This window comes from Myodes glareolus, chromosome 9, assembly GCF_982192425.1.
Source record: "Myodes glareolus chromosome 9, mMyoGla1.1, whole genome shotgun sequence".
Classification (NCBI taxonomy): Eukaryota; Metazoa; Chordata; class Mammalia; order Rodentia; family Cricetidae; genus Myodes; species Myodes glareolus.
The window spans coordinates 19,252,018-19,270,044 of NC_142034.1; the positions used below are offsets into that span (position 1 = coordinate 19,252,018).

At 53.0% G+C, this 18,027-nt stretch overlaps 1 protein-coding gene across 5 annotated transcripts in view; it reads left to right on the top strand.

The window, feature by feature from the left end:
* The window catches only part of Plekhm1 (pleckstrin homology and RUN domain containing M1), a 51,683-nt gene extending 36,756 nt beyond the window's left edge, over positions 1 to 14,927 (top strand). For all 5 annotated transcript variants that reach the window (XM_087909896.1, XM_087909900.1, XM_087909897.1 and 2 more), the window contains 6 exons: positions 1,612 to 2,532; positions 5,266 to 5,411; positions 7,928 to 8,121; positions 11,678 to 11,741; positions 12,158 to 12,315; positions 13,045 to 14,927. In XM_087909896.1, coding sequence (XP_087766022.1) covers positions 1,612 to 2,532; positions 5,266 to 5,411; positions 7,928 to 8,121; positions 11,678 to 11,741; positions 12,158 to 12,315; positions 13,045 to 13,156 — 1,595 coding nt within the window. In that variant the 3' untranslated portion in view covers positions 13,157 to 14,927. The remainder of the gene's footprint in view (positions 1 to 1,611; positions 2,533 to 5,265; positions 5,412 to 7,927; positions 8,122 to 11,677; positions 11,742 to 12,157; positions 12,316 to 13,044) is intronic.
* Positions 14,928 to 18,027: the final 3,100 nt, after the last annotated feature.

Genomic DNA, 18,027 nt, shown 5'->3' on the forward strand with positions numbered 1-18,027 from the left:
AAACTCAACTGCTCATCCTGAATTAGCCTCAGATTTGTCACAGTCCCCTCCCTTAGCTTCTTAGTGCTGAGATTAAAAGCATGAGTCACCATACCTCCAGATTTCACTTGAGGTTGGTTCTGTCACTCATTTTCTGGTGGTAGGCAGTCAGCAGAGGACTTGCTGGTCTCTGTGCTGGCTTCTCTTGGGCTTGTCTCTCATGGCTGACTGTAGTCTCTCACCACAGAGAGTCTGGGCTTCATGTGTCGGCTGTTAGGTTCCCTGACACGCTAGTCCAGATGGAAAGAGAGAATCATGTGTCCTTTAGACTCCTGCTCGGGAGTAGTTCCAGGGCATCGGGAACAATGAGCAGCGTGCGGTGCACAGGTCCTCACTCGCCTACCTAACCACGTGTTCATGCAGTAGGTGTTTCTCTGCTGTGCCCAGCACTGCCCTGGGTGCTGAGAACAGTGTCCTATCTTCTGGAAGCTTCCTCCCTACCCTTCCCCCATCAGAATATAGGAAAATTGGCCAGTAAATGTTGTGTGGTCAAATGGTGATGATGGGGAACCATCCATAGTGACCGAGGGAGAGAAGCCTTGCTAGCGTTTGACCAAGGCCATCCTCATGGATGAGGTAACGTTCAGGGTGAAGGGAGCATGGAGTGATCTGCATTTCAAGCCGGGAGAAGGTGGTTAAAGCACCTTTCTGGTAACATGCTTGACATGTCCAGGGAACCATGGTGAGCAGAGGAGATGGAGTGGTGGTGAAAAGATGAGGTGTGTGGGACCAAGGACTGTTAGGAAGTGCTTGGGCTTTTGTTCTGAGCATCTCATGACCCAGCTAATTTAAACATATATTATTTTATTGTTACTTACTTATGTGTGCATGTGTTCACAGAAATCCCTGAAAGCACATGAGAACAGCTAGGAGGAGGGTATCCATGGAGCTGAGGCACAAGTACTGAGCCCCAAGTGCTCCGGGCTTAGGGGGTTAGGGAGATGAAGGCTAGAAATGAGGGCCTTAGGGAGGCCTTTTTGGATTGACCACATGGTGGGCTTTGGTGGCCACGAAGGGGCAGCTGTAATAGCATGAGGAGATGAGACCCTAGTGGACCAGGTTCAGGAAGGAATGGGAACGGGGAAGCTGGAAGCAGATGTGGGTGTTTCCCCGGGTATTTTGGGAAAGGAGACCGAGAAACAGGGTGGCAGTTAGAGATGGGAACCGAGAGAAACTGTCTAAGCGTGGAAAGAATGACAGCAGCATGGTGGGGGACAGGAATGATCCAGTAGAGAAAGGAGAAGGGGGCAATACTGGAGAGGAGGAGAATTGCTGGAGAGACGGCCTTAAGTGGGTGGAGGCGCAGACACTGAGAGGCGGTGCAGTGAGGAGGCCCATGGAGGAGTCTTTTCAGGGAGATGTTGGAGGGGAGGTCATCAGCTGTGGAGACAGCAGGAGGAGATGTGCAACACTCTATCTGGCTTTCAGGATCTCATTTGAAAGTGCTTGGGGCCAGCTTCTAATGGCAGTCACTCTCCCATGGAAGACTATTGGGTATCAGTTGTGGCTTTGAATTGTCAAGATCGCAAAAGGACAGATCCATAGTCTAAAGTGCCTCTTTGCTTCCACTAGGCCTATCTAACCCATTCCGGGGCCTCATGAAACTGGGCACAGTGGCTCGACGAGGGGCCATGGGCATCTGGAAGGAATTCTTTTGCGAGCTGTCTCCACTGGAGCTCCGCCTCTACCTGAGTGATGAGGAGCGCACCTGCGTGGAAAGCTGCTCCTTGCTACGATGTGAGGCCGTGGGGCCAGCCCACAGCGATGGACGGTTTGAGTTGGTCTTCTCTGGCAAGAAGCTGGCACTGCGTGCCTCCTCCCAGGATGAGGCTGAGGACTGGCTTGACCGTGTGCGGGAAGCTCTGCAGAAGGTGCGTCCTCAGCAGGAGGAGGAGTGGGTGAATATCCAGTACCCAGACCAGCCTGAGGATGCTCTAGAGGCTCCACCAGACAACCTCCCCCCTCACTCAGCCCTGCACCCAGAGCCTGCAGCTGCTCAGGGCATGCAGTTGGACTGGACATCTGCCCAGGTTCCAGAGCCAGATGCTATCAAAGAGTCCCTTTTGTACCTGTATGCAGACCGGACCTGGGTCCCCTATATTTTTTCCCTGTCCTTGGAGTCTCTGAAATGTTTCCGTGTGAGAAACAATGAGAAGATGCTAAGTGACAGCCATGGAGTGGAGACCATCCGAGACATCTTGCCAGATACCAGCCTTGGAGGCCCTGCCTTCTTCAAAATCATCACAGCCAAGGCCGTCCTGAAACTACAGGCCAAGAACACTGAGGAGGCCGCCCTGTGGAGAGACCTGGTCCGAAAGGTGCTGGCATCTTACTTGGAGTCAGCAGAGGAGGCCGTGACGCTCGGGGGGAGTCTGGATGAAAACTGTCAGGAGGTGCTGAAGTTTGCCACCCGGGAGAATGGCTTCCTGCTACAGTACCTTGTGGCCATCCCCACTGAGAAGGGCCTTGACTCCCAGGGCTGCTTCTGTGCAGGTGCTGACTGACTCTCTCACCAACCCCAGCTGGCTATGCTCTTCCTCCTGTGGGGTCCTCAGTTTGGGCTCCCCACCAGGGCCTTCATCCTTCCCATATATGATACAGCAGATGGCACCTACCCCGTGGCCTCTGTTCCCCCACAGTGTCCTCTGTGGACAGCCCCCTACCCTGTCACTTGACACCTCCCACTGTTGGGTGGACCTGTGGGTAGCAGTCCTGCTTCCTGAGCCCTTCTGTCCTCCCTGCTTTATACTATTGCTACACTTTTGTTACAAGGGTATAAGATCCTTCCGAAGCATGTATGCATGCATGCTTTTGTAAGTCATGGTATTCAGTGCTCTCCAATAGGGCTTCTGTAATGATGCAAGCATCTGGGTCTGTGCTTTCCAACCGTAGTTACAGGTTACATGTGGCCACTGCATGCTTAAGGTATGACTATTCATAACTAAGAAATGAATTTTCCATTTATTTTAGTATAAAAGTGGCCTCTGACTTTGAGCCACTGTGTTGGGCAGTATCTTGCTCCACAGGTTGAGGGCTCATCCTCCCCTCATGTCTCCTGTAGCCCAGGCTGACCTTGAAATTGTTGTGTAACTGAAGACGACCTTAAACTCTTGGTCTTCCTGCCTCCTAAGTGCTGGGATTGTAGGCCTGTACTATTGCGCCCACCCGCTCCCATTTCTTCCTGTGTTTGTTTGTTTGTTTTGTTTGTTTGTTTGAGATGCAGTCTCACTACGTAGCCCAAGCCGGTCTTGACTTCTTGCCGCCTCAGCCTCCTAAGCAGTGGGATTACAGACATTTGTCATCATATCTGTTGACTCTCCTGTCCTTTCCACATATGCGTATTAGTCTATGTGAAGGAGTCTGCTATGTCAGCATCATCATGGGAGAGATCTGATCTGATCCTATGCAGGGTACAAAGGCAGATGCTTCGTTTGGATTATCTCATTTTTTCAGTCAGCATATCCTTGTAGAATTAGGGGCTACATTTTCTCTCGTTTTAGTATTGGTGAGGAAACTGGAGTCCAAAGATGCTATCTTGTCTCAGGGTCTTAGTATATGTGAGAGGCAGAATTGGACTTTGATGATCATGTCCTGTGCTCATGGGCGTGACACCAGAGGGCCTCCCAGTGGATGTTCCGCTGTCTACCTTCCGTTGGTACCTCTTCCCATCTATCTCCTGGACTTGGTGTCTGGGGAAGATGTCGGCTACCCTGCTACAGAAGAATAGAGCTGTCCCATTGGGGTGGAGCCCAAGGGACCATAGAGGAAAGCCTGCTTCAAGTGCCTGGAAGGAAGTGGCCTGTGGCAAGCCCCTGGAGGGTGGGTGAAGTGGCTGAGCAGAACTTCCTGCAGAAAACACCTGCAAACCTCTGCCTGCCCTAGCACTCACACTCTGCGATTGTGGGGGAGGCTCCTGTATGTGGGTGTGAGCACTGTGGCTGTCACCTGCCAGCCTCCCATCTGAGACCTGTGAACCCAGGGAGTTCAGGCTTTCTACACTGCCGTACTGGCAGTGGCTGGAAAGATGCCAACCAATGCTGTTCGTGTTCAAGCTCATAGTTTACAGGGCACTTGTATTGTTTACACTTTGTCGTGACCTCACAAAATGCTGGCAGTAGCCAAGATCTACAGTGAAACAGAATCTTAGGAAAGTTAGGTGAAGGTCAGAAGGAGGCAGCTGATCAGCAGGAAAGCCAGCTCTTTGGTCCTGAGACTAAAGTCACCTTTTCCTCCTGTGCCAGTGGGAGTTGGGGGGTGATTAAGCATTTAAGTTGAAATGCTAGTGTTTTGACCTGGCACTCCTGACTCTGGCTGCTCTCTGGTATGGAGAGATTACTGACCACGTGACTAAATTGTCACTGCCCACTGTCTTGAGATAATGTTACTGTAGGCTCAAGCAGACAACATGTTATGTCTAAGCCACGCTGTTCCTACTAGCTTCCCCACCTTCTGTGACTGGACCTCTGCCCACAGATCCGTCACTGCTGGTCAAGGTTCTAGCTTTGTACTCTTGTTTCTAAGTGCCAGTGGAGAGGTAGGAGTACAGGTTGGCATCCGGAAGCAGGCAGCAGAGCCAGTTAACAGAGGTGCCTATGGAGAATGCTGGCTTTGTGACCAACCAAGCCCAAATTTGAGTGCCGCCTATCCCTTAGACTTGATGTGACCTGACATATGTCTTCCTGTGAGTTTGTTTTGAGACAGGTTCTTATTATGTGACCCTAAACTGACCTCAATCTCAGAATCCGCCTCCCTCATCCTCCAAGGACTCCCAGACCCAGCAATTATTGTTTAATAGTATGCTGTCATAATCAACAGTTTTTCCAGGGGTGATGGTGCACATGGTGCAGGCCTTGAATCCCAGCTCTTAGAAGGCAGAAAGCGGGCAGGTCTCTGAGTTCAAGACCAGCCTACATACATACATCCACATACATCTCAAAAAAAAAAAAAGTTTTGATTTTAAGTGGCAGAAATACAAGTGATTTTTTTAATGCATATTTATTGAGAGAAGACATCAGAGGATTCAGTTCTCTCCTACCATGTGGATTCCAGGGATCAGACTTTAGTATCAGGCTTGGTGGCAAGTGCCTTTGCCCACTGAACCATCTTGCCAGCCCATGAGTGACTGTTTTCATCTTTACATTAGCAGGCCTTTCCCACTGTAGCAGATTCCATGTTACATGAAGCTGACTCTGGCCCACTGCTCACTTCCCACCATCTCTTCCCTAGGCTGCTCACGGCAGATCGGCTTCTCCTTTGTGCGACCCAAGCTCTGTGCCTTCTCTGGCCTGTATTACTGTGACTTCTGCCACCAAGACGATGCCTCAGTGATCCCAGCCAGAATCATACACAACTGGGACCTCACCAAGCGCCCGGTAAGTGTCTCGGCCAGGCTGTCATTGCCTGCACAGAGCTGCTCGGTGACTGGGAAACATTATCCCCTAGGCTGCTGTTTGTTTGGAGGACTTTGGCTGTAGGGGAGCCGGAGTCACCAGTTCAGGCCCTGAGACCTGGGACTGAAAGCTTGGTGTCTATCTGCAGCCCTTGAACAAGGCTTTGTAACACTCTGCCTTGGTCCCCAGTGGCTACCTCAGGACAGTTCCCTGAAGTTAAGATAGCAACAGAGTTGTTGACGGTTGATCAGTGGGAAAGTTAGGCTAGAGTAGGTATGGCACACTGGTGGATGGGTGGATGGACATACAGATGGGCTAGCCAGCAGGCCTCACCCCTTAGATAGCTTTGCATGTGCTGATGAGCTGGGGCGGGGGGGCAAGCCAACTGCACTTCATTGCTGGGAGGACAAAGCATTTTTCTAGGTCATACTTACAACTTAGAGAGGCCCAAAAGGACACATCAAAATTAGGTGTTATCATCGAAGATAGCCACAGTCAGAGCCTTTAACCTCTGAGCATCAGTGTTTTGGTCTGTAAAATGGACGTGCTCGGTTTTAGAGTATTTGTTTACATAAGCATCTGGACTTGCCTTGCTTCACCACATTTTGTTTATTTAATATTATATCTTTGGTACTTTTTCATTACTGTATGTGTGCACACGGTATGCGCAAACACTAATCTGTTCTTTCTTCCACCGTGTGTGACCTGGGGATTGAACTGGCTTATCAGACTTGACTGCAGACACCTTTACCTACTGAGCCCTCTTGATGGTCCTTGGGCACCTTTATCGTGTATACTTCTGAAGGAGATTGATTGCTTGTGATAGTCTCTTAGTACCTGTCAACTGTGCCTTTCTGTCTTCACAGCCTGTTACACTTTCGTCCCTAGGGCCACTTATCCAGGGTCTTTCTCCAGAGTAAGACCTGGCTTCCTCCCAAGGGCATGGACATAGAAACATAAGGAAGGAGCCATTTGCTTCTGTCAGAGCCTGTGGGCTGCAGTCTTGACTTTGGCTGTGCCCGGCCATACAGGAATGGTGACTCTGAGTTAGTTTCACCCCTGTGGTGAGGGAAACCCCAACACTGGCTTTGTTTTGGCCTTCTGTTGTTTACCTTGTCTCCACCCCTGCCCTTAGTATTAACTGGTCCACTACATAGAGGAGTGTACACCTCAAAATTCAAAGATGCACACGAGCCCTTTGGCAGTAAAACAGCACTCCTAGTCTGCTGCATCTGTGGAGCTCCCCATTCACTGCTGGAATCTGCCTCATCTTGTCCCGCACTGGGACATGGCAGTCCTGTTCTAGATGCTTCTGGGACCAGGAAAGTTCTCCCTCAGCAGTTACTGGGAAAGACAGGGAAATTCAAAGCAGAGAGTAGTTGGCCCAAGGGTTTGGGACTTCATTGTTTGCTGCTGCTGCGCTGGCTGACCCACTTGTGCTGAGATCCAGCTGGCACCTGGCAGAATGTCACCCCAGGACCAGGATTCTGCTTTGGCCTGTCTCTTCCATGCCCACAGGATACAAACAGCCTCTGGGGAGCATGAAGGCCCGTGTGCAGGACTGGGCAGTGTTTAGCACACATTGCTGGATGTTGTTTCAGCTGAGCCAGAGATGGGTTGGGAGAAGGCTAGGCTCAGTATACAGGGCAGCACTTTGACCCCAGTCGTCAGGGTTTGCTACCGGGCTTTGTCCAGACTGGGGGCTGTTACCTCAGGGCTCTGGCACATGGGAAATGCAGTTATAGCTTTTAGTCTAAACTCAAAATAATCTCATGAAGTGTGCTTTGATTTTCCTCTAGCAAATCTTAGCTCTTGGCCACAGACAAGCCCCATGAGAAAGACCACGCCTGTTGGCCTCTGCCATCCACAGGCAAGTTGGATGAGCCACTTTCGCTTCTCTGAGGCTGTTTCACCATCTGTAAAATAGGCGCTGCCGCCTCCCCAGGGATGGTTCTTCAGATGAGAGAATATAGAGCAATCATTTATCTCCAAGTGGAGATGCTGGCAGCTGAGACCCTCTAACATTATCCTGAAGTACTGGCGAGAGCTGAGGTCACTTAGGAATGTCATGGAGCTCTGTCTACTCTGTAGCTTCCTGTTGCTGGAGCTTGATGGCAGCGGAGTCACCTGGTTCCTGAGTTAGGGCCCAGAGGACAGCATGTTTCCTGTAGGCAGGAAAAGGGGGCTGGGAGGACAGGAAAGTGTGGAAAGAGTCTGTGAGGCCCATGGGGAGGGACTCCTCCCTCGTCTCAGCATGGTCAGAATCAGACAACAACAGGGTTTGAGAGTCAGGCTACTTTCCAATATTGACTAGACACTTTTCTGAGCTGTGTGACCTTGGTCAAGTGGCCTCAATTCTCTGACCTTATTTCCTGCTCTGTAACTTGAAGAAAGTACCATTCACTGGGGACAGGCTACAGGCAGGTTTGAACTAGGTAACACAGCATCCAGCCAGAAGCCTTAGCTGAACAGGCAAGGTCTTCCCTGGATTTTCTCAGGTCTGCCGGCAGGCCCTGAAGTTCCTGGCACAGATCCGGGCCCAGCCCCTTATCAACCTGCAGCTGGTGAACGCCTCTCTGTATGAGCATGTGGAGCGCATGCACCTCATTGGCAGGAGCCGGGAACAGCTGAAGCTTCTGGGGGACTACCTGGGCCTGTGCAGAAGTGGTGCCCTGAAGGAGCTGAGCAAAAGGTAAGTGGTGAGCACTCTTTATGTGTGCATGCACCTGTGTGCACACACCCGCCAAAGCCTGGGCAGGGTGTGCACTCGGGAGATGCCAGAGCTAAGGTGGGAACTTCCCACTGGCAGTGAAATCACTGTATCCTCTGAGGGTGGTGTGCGGTTTTGTTGTATGTTCACTCGTTCGTGTGTTCAACAAATGTTTATTGAGAGCAACCATTCCGAGTGCCTGTGCTGGGTAAAGCAGACCCGAGGCCTCCCTTCAGAAAGCCACTGATGTGGCGGGAAGCAGGCGAGCCAGCAGCACCTCCAATGGGGACAGAGGGAGGGAGAGAGGAAGGATGCTCCAGGTGTGCATAGGGGACAGGAGGGTGCATCAGAAGGGCTTCCTGGAGGGAGTGGCTTCTGAAAAGAAAATAGAAGTCACCTAGGGAAGGAGGAGAAGAGGAAGGTTGGCTGAGGAGTTGCACACGCGGGCCATGGAGGAAAGCACCAGGCATGGAGCGTTCAGGAAGTGCTTTGGCTGAAGAAGGAACGGAAGTGGGCATAGTGGTAAAGGGTATAACTGAGAAGAATGCTGGCCTGGCTCATCCCTTGGCTGCTTGCTTTGGCAGCGTTCCCCTCTGGATCATCTGCAGCACGTACAATAGCCGCACTCTCAGGACATCCTCTAGCAATCCCTTGCTCACCAGAGCCTAGATCTTTTCGTGCTTAGGGATGGGAAGTGGGACTTCAGGAGAATCTGATAGGTCTCTGTGACTGCCTTGGGCCTCTAGGCCCTAACTTATGGCTAAGATGTGGCTTCTGAGGGGCTGTATTCTCTGGAGAGCCCTCGGGAGGGCAAGCCTTTGGGAGGAGTGAGGTGCACTGTGTAGTGTGGACTTTGTGTCTGCTTTGCTGGCTCTCTGGAGACTGGAGGCGTCTACAGGCTGTCCTTCCCTAGCCTGCTTCCCCGGAGGCCAGCACAGAGAGCACTGTCTGATGTCTCCTCGGGCCCAGGCATTCCTCAGTTCTCCCAGAGGCATGAGGACAGGCATGTCCAGTGATGGCTCCCCGACACTTAGGCAGGACAGAGGGGAACACTGGCCCTCTTCTGCCCAGAACAGCCAGCTTTGCCTCCTTCCACAGGGCCTAGAACGGACAGCCTTTCTGGGAGCTCTGCCTCCTAACATCAGCACAGTACCTAGGTCTCCTTTTTTCCATGAAGTTGACCCATTTTCTCTTTTCAGGGATTCTAGGGGTCAGGGCTCCAAAGAATGTGTGCACCTGCCCAGAGGCAAAATCTCTGCGTGGGAAAAAAGTCTCACTGCCTTCTCTGGCATCCTCAGAGACCTGAAGATCTGTGTAAATGGGTGACTATGGCGTGGCTCATGAGTGCTGGCCCCCACTCACCTTACCTACTGACTTGTTCCCGGCAACCTCTGATGGGTGCTCAGGCAGTCTCTAGCTCCATCTTCTTGACTCACTGTCACACCCTGCCTCAGCCCTGCACGGCTGCCTGTGAGAGGGCAGGCCAGGCTTGTGAGAGTCCTGCTTTATGTTTATACACACATGGTATATGTGTGCGTGGGGGAAAGGAAGTAGCATGCACCCATGTACGTGAATGCAGAGGCCAAAGGGCTGTCCTGCTCAGTTGCTCTTTGCCATATTCATTGGAGACAGTCTTTCACTGAGTCTGGAGCTCGACATTTTTTGGTTAGACTGGCTGACCAGTGAGTCCCATCGATCCTCCTGTCTTTGTCCCCCACAATACTGGGGTTGCACAGCCACATCCCAGCATTTTACATGGGTGCTGGAGAATTCTAACTCTGGTTCACATTTCTGTGCAGCATTCTTTCCCCCTGGAAGTCCCTTTTAGATAGAGCACAGAGCAAGGGAAGAGTGTAGGAGCAGCCCCTGCCCAAACTAGACCACTGTGTGGCTCCAGGAAGTATCTTTGGCGCTCTGAGTTTGTGTACCCATCCGTAAGATGGACCACTGGTCTTGGTTATATGGCCTTCCTGAGTTGTGGAGAGGGCCACATGATAGACTGAGTGTCTGGGCCTTAGTCAACCATAGACAGGCAGGCAGATAGCTAGGTCAGTAATACATGTGTCCTGAGGAAGGGTACCCAAGCCAGCCTGGGCAGGAACTAGTCGGGCTAGGAGGCTGGGAAGCTCCCAGGAAGTTAGTGGGCAGAGGAAAAGTGGGGTTTATATGAAACAGGTGAAACCCCTGGCCACCCATGCAAGTCTCCCCATCACCTGAGCTTGGCAGGGTCCTTGCCTCCTTCCCTAGCCAGCCAGTTAACTTTGCTCCAGAGCACTGAGAGGGGTCTTCTCTTTGTGTAGGGAAAGAAACTGGGGCCCAGGACAGGCTGTGCCCATCTCTGTATATGCCCTCAACCAAACCTTACAGAAAAATCAGTTGCAAGGCCACACTGGCAGTGACAGGCGAAGGGTACAGTGAGTGACTCCCCTGCTGGCTCCTCGGACTGGACAAAGGGAAGATGACAGGGATAATCTCCATTAAATCAACTCCACCCTTCCTGCCAACTCAGGATCAGCCTTTGTACCCCCTCCCATGTTTTCCTGGCTCTATATGACGGCTTCCTGTTCCCAGAAAGCTGGAGGCTCTCTGGGGGCATATTGGAGTCCTCACCTTACTTGGCTGTGTAGGATTCAGCGTCCTAGGCCCAGATTGGGCTCCCTGTGGATCATAGAGTGTGGCCCATCTCCCAGGGACCTGGCACTGTCCTATCCTAGTGTCCAGAGTCCAGATAGGGCCCCACACTTCCCCAGCCTGGCATACCTTTACACCAGTACCCACATGTGTGGTCATCCGGGCTCTGTGCCAGGGATTCTCTGCTCAGAATGTGACCTGGGGTCCCTGCCATTGATCTGTTAGGAACCTGAGCGGGGCTGTGTCCTGCCTTCATCTTTTTCTCCTCGACCTGAAATTAGATCTCCTTTGCCTAGAGTATGAATCAGTTCCTCTCAGAGGTCAGGGAAACCAGATGCTTGAACGTGACCTGGGGGAGAGGGCTGCGTCCATGATTTTCTGTCCTCAGAACGGTTTCAGTGCTGGCACTGACTCAGTGGAGGGGATAAGGATGCAGGCCAGACTCCTGCGTCAAGTTCAAGCTCTGATTCTTAACTCTGACCTCAGGCAAGTCATTTAACCTGTGTTTCCTGTCTTCTCAAAATGGGAGTTAAAATTGGACCAGCTTCACGGGATTACTAGGTACTTACCCTGGTTCCAGGCACCTCAAGTCAGCACACATCTTCCTCATCGCTTGGCAGTCACGTGTTTGCAATGCACCAAATGTGTTCAGCAAATTATTTAATCCTCAAAACAATTCCATGTCTCCCAGAAGGATACCTGAGCTTCAGAAGTTACCTAGCTTGCCCTAGGTACCAGGGGCTAATTAATGTACCAGGAGCTTAGGGGACTGACTTGTGCTCTTGGCCTGCCTGGTAACCCAGACTTGTGTTGATGACTGGTAGGCGGGGCTAAGGAGAAGGAAACCAGGAACTGGAGGACTAACCTTGGAAGCCCTTCTGAGGAAGTGCTTGTGTTGCCTTTGCAGGCTAAGCCACAGGAATTATCTCTTGGAGTCTCCTCACAAATTCAGTGTTGCTGACCTCCAGCAGGTGAGCATTCCATGCTTCCTACCCCTAAATCCTGGATTTACTAGAAGGTTCTTAATCCTGAAGAAATCTCAGAGAAATAGCAGGGGGGCAAACTCAGGCCAGCCAGCAGTCTTCAACAGTCCACCCCTGAGAATGGCCCTCTGTTTGCCAACTTCCTGAGCAGTCACTGACCCCTACCTCCTGGACTAAGCAGGGGCTCCAGCATCCCAAGGGTAAGAGCAGAGGCCTTTCCTCCAAGAATTGGGATCCTATCTGTTGGTCCCGTACCCCAGTGACCTCGGGTGCAGGCCAATGCCCACATCAACAACCTGATGCAGGGAGTTCTTCTTGCCCATGTGAAACTAGGGAAGTTCTGAGGCAGGTGCTATGGCGATGCAGTAGAGCCACCTAAGACTGGTCTCCACTTGCCCCTGCAGATTGCAGAGGGGGTGTATGAAGGATTCCTCAAAGCCCTGATTGAGTTCGCCTCCCAGCATGTCTACCACTGTGACCTGTGCACCCAGCGAGGCTTCATCTGCCAGATCTGCCACCACCATGACATCATCTTTCCCTTTGAGTTTGACACCACAGTCAGGTACGGGGGCTGCTACCCCCACAACCACAGCCTGACCCAGCATCCCTGATAACCCTCATCCTCTTGTGCACAAACTCCACTCTGTCGATGGCCCCGGATTGTGACTGCCCAGAGCTGCCAGGGCTCACAGCCCATCCCCGATGGTTGCTGCCTCATGAAGTGGGATGTCTTTGAGCTCAGTCTACAAATGGGTTGAGGGGTTGACAGTATATCCCTGGCCCTCAAGCACTAGTCTGAGGATTAGCCAAGTGGGCACCTGATAGTTGGTACCTTCTATGGCCCCAGCTGCAGTCAGTGGTAATTCTTGCCATTTAGTACTGCACATCATTAGAAACCCCTGAACAGGGGTATACTCCCCAGTCTTCTCTTACCCTTACCCCAGGTAGGAGTGGAAGGCTAAACTGGGGTGATCATCCACTCACCTTCAGTAGGTAAACCAGCCAGTGCCAGAATGGACCTGGGCTGTTTGAACTGTTTAAAGGTAGGCAAGAAGTCACATAAACACTCCAGCATTACAAAGAATGAAGTAAGATACGCAGTATCAGAGGCGTGCATCACTTATGGGCCCAGTGTCTGAAGTGCTCTCCAAGAGAGTTGGAGGGCAGTATGTGTGAGTGTGGGCCACAGACAGAACACAGCCTCTCTGTGGGTTCTGTCTAGGCCCTGGCCAGCCTGGGCCTGGCACGTCTAGAGGATTGTCACTCAAAGGCCCGGATGCTCTCTTCTCAGGTGTGAGGAATGCAGAACTGTCTTCCATCAGAGCTGCCAGGCTGTGGTGCGAAAGGGCTGTCCCCGCTGTGCCCGCCGGCGCAAGTACCAGGAACAGAAAATTGTCGGCTAAGCCTGCTGTCCTGATCTTCCAAGGCCATCCGACTGGATTTCTTGGTAGCCTAGACTTCTCTGTCTCCCTGTAAGGGACACTCTCAGGTGTGCCCAGAGCTCTAGCCTCCTGAGAAGGCCCAGAAAGCCCCAGTGACACTCCTGGCCCCTCATTAGCCTTCGACTCCAGGAGGTGGGGACCCACCCGGTGCCTCTGCAAAGGCCTCTCATCCGACCTAGTGTACTTAGCTTTCATGGCACCTCCATTGGGCTGTTCATACACTGTGGAAATGAGGCCTGGTGAGCGCTTTCAACTCACATTCCTTATTAAAAGGTCTAGTTTTTTAAGGTTGATTTCCCCCCCCCCTTCATATTTAAACAGAAAATATTTTTTTTATTCTTGACCCTACCTAAACCACCTAAGAAATGCAACCATTCGCCCAAGCAGATGGGTGAGAGCGGTCCCAGCCCAGAGGCAGGCATGGGACTGGGCGGACAGGCCTCTGTGGACTGGGCGCCTTTCCTTTGCCCGTTCTGGCACATACTGCCAGAAGTGCAAGTGTTACGTGCCAAACAACCCATCACTGCAAGGCTGGTCAGTTTCAGAGACTACCCTGCCCTCCGTCTTCGTGCCCTCACCTGGAAAGTGTCCCCTTCCTCCGTCACAGCCCCTGCCTCCTTGCTGGCTTGAGAACGCAGCAGGAGAAGGGGAATGACCAGCACCAGCACTGTCAGCACTTTGAGCCTTCCTTGTTCAGGAAGACCGTGATCTTGCCCACCTCATCCCTATACCCTCCTTAGTCCTGGTAGATGGTAGGGCTAACCCCTGCCAGGGTAGAGTAGGCTAGACACCGGAGAGGCTCCGTGCTCCACCTGTGGAACAGAGAAGATGTGTCCAGAAGCTGCACTGTAGAAGCTTCCTCAACCCTTGTCTCCAGATTCGCCTGCTCAGCAGGACACTACAGCGCCCAATGAACTTCTCAGGAGCAGGCTTGCCCTGAAGAGGCTCTTGGGGCTGGTGTAGCATTCCAGAATTGTTCTCAGGGTGATGTTCATAGCCTTGAGGCATTTAGGGGAGCTGTCTTCACCTCTCCTGGACCCCGTAGACCTTCTGGCAATCCCAGAGTACTCAAGTCAGAGCCAGAGGCCTCAGGTGAAATGGTGAGCCTCCCTGGAAATGTGTCTGTCATTTCTAGAGAAGAGGTTTCCCCACCCTCCCGGGGGTGAATGAGCTGAGTCACCTCCTAAAGCTTGAAGAATTGTGCAATAGACCAGAGGAGGCATTGGTTCCAGGTAGAGGTTGCCACAGTTAATCTGTCCCCATCATGGAAGACCGCGCTCTCCAGTGGTTGAGAAACCAAAGCTTCCAGAACCATGCAGTGTATCCATAGCTGCACCCCACAGCCAGCATTAACACTTCCCCCAAACCACAGCCTGATCAGAGCCTCCTTACTGTGGACCTGAATGGGCAGGAGTCTGTCCCCTGTGGGCTTGTTAAATGAGAGTATTCCAGAACCGACCCTGGGCAGCCGGAGCCCCTCCCCTGCCTGGACTGTACACGTTAGAGCGCTAGAGCGTGCCCTCACCTCTCCTGAGCTGCTGATATGCTCAGATGAGTCACTTACCCTGCCACCAGAAGAGCTCGCTCACGTGAACTTCAGCGGTGCCCACACTGTGTAAGAGATGTTATTTTATGCAATATTCTGACAAGTGGGCCTTGGCAATGTAGAGAAGGAGCTGCTTCTGTGGTATTTGACTGATTTTGCAGTAAAGAGCTCATCTTTCTAATCAAAGTCTGGCTTCTGAATCTTACTTCTGCGGCTGCTGGACAGACACCAGCCATTCGACCCACTCCCCTTAGTCCTAGGCACTGGCATTTCAGGGTCTGTGGAGCACACTTGCCAGCCAAAGCAGCAGGGGACAAGAGGTAAGTGACAGAATTTAGGTTTCCCTGGGTGGAAGTGGGATGTTGAAGCTTGCTCTTCCACCTTAAATGCCTGAACACAGATCTCTCTCTCTCTCTCTCTCTCTCTCTCTCTCTCTCTCTCTCTCTCTCTCTCTCACACACACACACACACACACACACACACACTGACCTGTAAAAGCTCAGAAGCTCAGGAATCTGGGTGTGGAGAAGGATTCAGAGAGGGTAAGCAAGAAGGGCAAGCCCTGGCTCCTGGATTAAAGGCTCAAGAGACCTTTCTGCTGCTGGCCTTCCCCGGAGGTTCCAGGAGAAGCCCCCCACTGCCTGTGTAAGAAGAAAAGAAGGAAAGAGACTAATTCCTAGGGAAACCAGGTCGCGGGAAGATGGGACAGAAAAAGACAACATCTAGGGCTACATTTCCTGACCTCGAGGACCTTCAGCCAGTGAGCGGGCTGCTCCTTGGCCATCTATGAGCCAGATTCTCCAGAGACCTAGAGTAAGAGAAGAGGAACTGGATTTGGAGGCTGGGGGAGGCAGGCCCAGAAAAGCGGCCTGACACTTGAGCTGACACTGCCCGGGAGGCCTTTGGCTCAATTTTGCACCTTCAGCACAGGCCTCTGGGGACAGTTTCCCTTTCCTCCCCTCTGTCTAGAGGGGGCGGGGAGACTGGAGCTCTCATCCCCAGAAAGTGCCTCCTATCCTGAAAGTAGCAACAAATAATAAAGGTCGTGCACGCACCATCATTTTGTTTAGTCTGTCTCGTTTATCCTTCCACCGCAAGACTGTGAGGCAATGGGAGGAACTGAGACCCAGAAAAGCTGGACTCCCGTGTCTAAGAGCCAGCTTACGGCAGAGTTGGGCATCAGACCCCTGTACACCCAGAGACCTGACTGGCTGACCGGGGACTAGGGCAATTAGGGAAAGACAAGGTAGGGTGGAAGGAGAGAGCTCATTCAGCCTCTTCTGCCATGTGCCTTCTCTGGTGGAGCCTACCCAGCACAATGTGGGCTCCTTAGTGGACAAGACTGACAGTCAAAGATAAGGAATGGGGAGTCAAAAAATATGGGGGTGGGTGCGTTCAGCCAAACCCTCAGCCCTGGGGAGACATAGGCCTGCTGTGAGGGTTCCCTTCTCTGCTCAGGAGCCTTAAGCAGCTCCTGGGTGGAGCACCTAGTTGGACCCTTACTTCTTGGAGGCAGAGAGAATGGATACTCTGGTGCTGGAGACTGTCCTTGTCAGAAATGTTTCCAGGCACAGCTCGGAGTGGGAAGGCGGCTTTCCCAAGAGCCAGGTGGCTCCCAAGATGCCCGCAGAGTACTGGACAAGGACTCTTTCCCCCTTCCGACGATGAGGGTCAGTGGGAGGGTAATCTGGTCAGAAGTTGAGAGAAACTGCCTCCCCCGCAGATCTCCATCAAGGCCCTGCCGCCGCCTCCTCCCCGGAGACAGCCAGGTGTGGCCCAGGATCCCAAGGAAGGAGGGGGAAGGGTGGTGTCTGTGCTCCTGGAGCGCTGGCCCGGCCCAGAGGGGACAGGAAGCCAGGACACCGGGGATTGTCTCTTGCTGCACAGCCCAACCCCAGCCTGGGAGGAAGTTCTGCCGAGCGCTCTCCGCCGGTTATATTGTTGAACAGGAAACAGGGCACCGCGGGAGCAGGGCCGTGGAACAGGCAGCACCGGACGCGGACCCCACGCGCGGCTGCCGGGACAAGTGGAAGCTAGGCCAGCGGGCGAAAGTTCTGAGGTGCTCGGGCCGGGCTAGACTGAGGGAGGGATGGTGTTGGGGAGGATGGTGCTGGGTCGTGGGAGGGCGGGAAAAGGTGCCCCAGGTGGCCGTCCCCACCCTGGAACCCCGCGCACCGACTGTCCTCGCTGTACTGAGGTTAAAGCAACGAGCCTAGAGGAGGGTCCGGAGGCCGGATCTCCAGGGAGGAGCGTTAGGCGTGGGGGCTGCCTTTCTGTCTGGGGGCGAAAGGGGATCAGCTAAAGTCCCCCAGTGCTGATTTAGGCATTGGTAACGCTATGGCGAGGGACGACCGGGGCAAAAGATGCAGGGTGCGTTCTTGCTTCCAGGGATCCTCCCGGCTCTCGCATCCCTCCCCTTCTCTTCACTCTCCCCGGATAAGGGAAGGATCTGAGGCGTAGGTCCCCTTGCCACACAACTCGAGACACTGAGCTCCTGTGAGCGTCCCTGCAAGGGGACTCTAGTTTTTCCAGGCCCGGACGGGCTGCGCCCTGAGAGGGCGGAGGTGCACTAGGAATGGATAGTGCTCTCGGTCTAGCTGCAAAAGGCTCGCAGTTCGTGATTTAGGGTGCAAATGACCTCGCTCAGAATGTGCATGCAGGGACCAGACAACCATCTCCAGCCGGGCATTCCCAGAGCATCGCGCCCGCGAAACGCAGGGCCTCGGGGGCAGCAAATCCCTCCGGGGGTGGAGGGGAGAAGCAGGACCTATTGACCCTTAAGCTCCGCTCACTACCCGTCAGCACCTCTTCCACGCAACCCCCTACCTCGTGCCTTTTTTTTTTCCTGGAGACCCAGTCTCAGTTCTCCCATGGGCCCCGGCACAGACATTATGGCTCCTCCTCACCCTCCCAGACAAGCTGTATTGGGGACTGGGGACAACCCTACTGAGTGTGGGTCTCCGCCTCTCCTCTCTGTGTCAGCTCTGTTCTGCGCTGTTTCTTCGGTCTCATCCCTTGGAAATCCCGCCCACAGTGATGGTAGAGACCTCACCTGCAACCCTCCGCCAGCCCCGCCCATTCAGTCCATGGGCAGCCTGAGACCCTCCCAGCTAACGTGAGTGTGTGATTGGGGTCCTAGGGAAGGGGGCGTAAACCGAGTGTTCACTCTCCCAGGATTTGCTCGCCAGGCTCTGGTCTAGCGTGACACCGCCTCTCAGGCTCCGGGTGCTCACTGACTCAGTTTGCACCCTTTCCCCCTACAAGGAATTCTTGAAAACATGAAGTC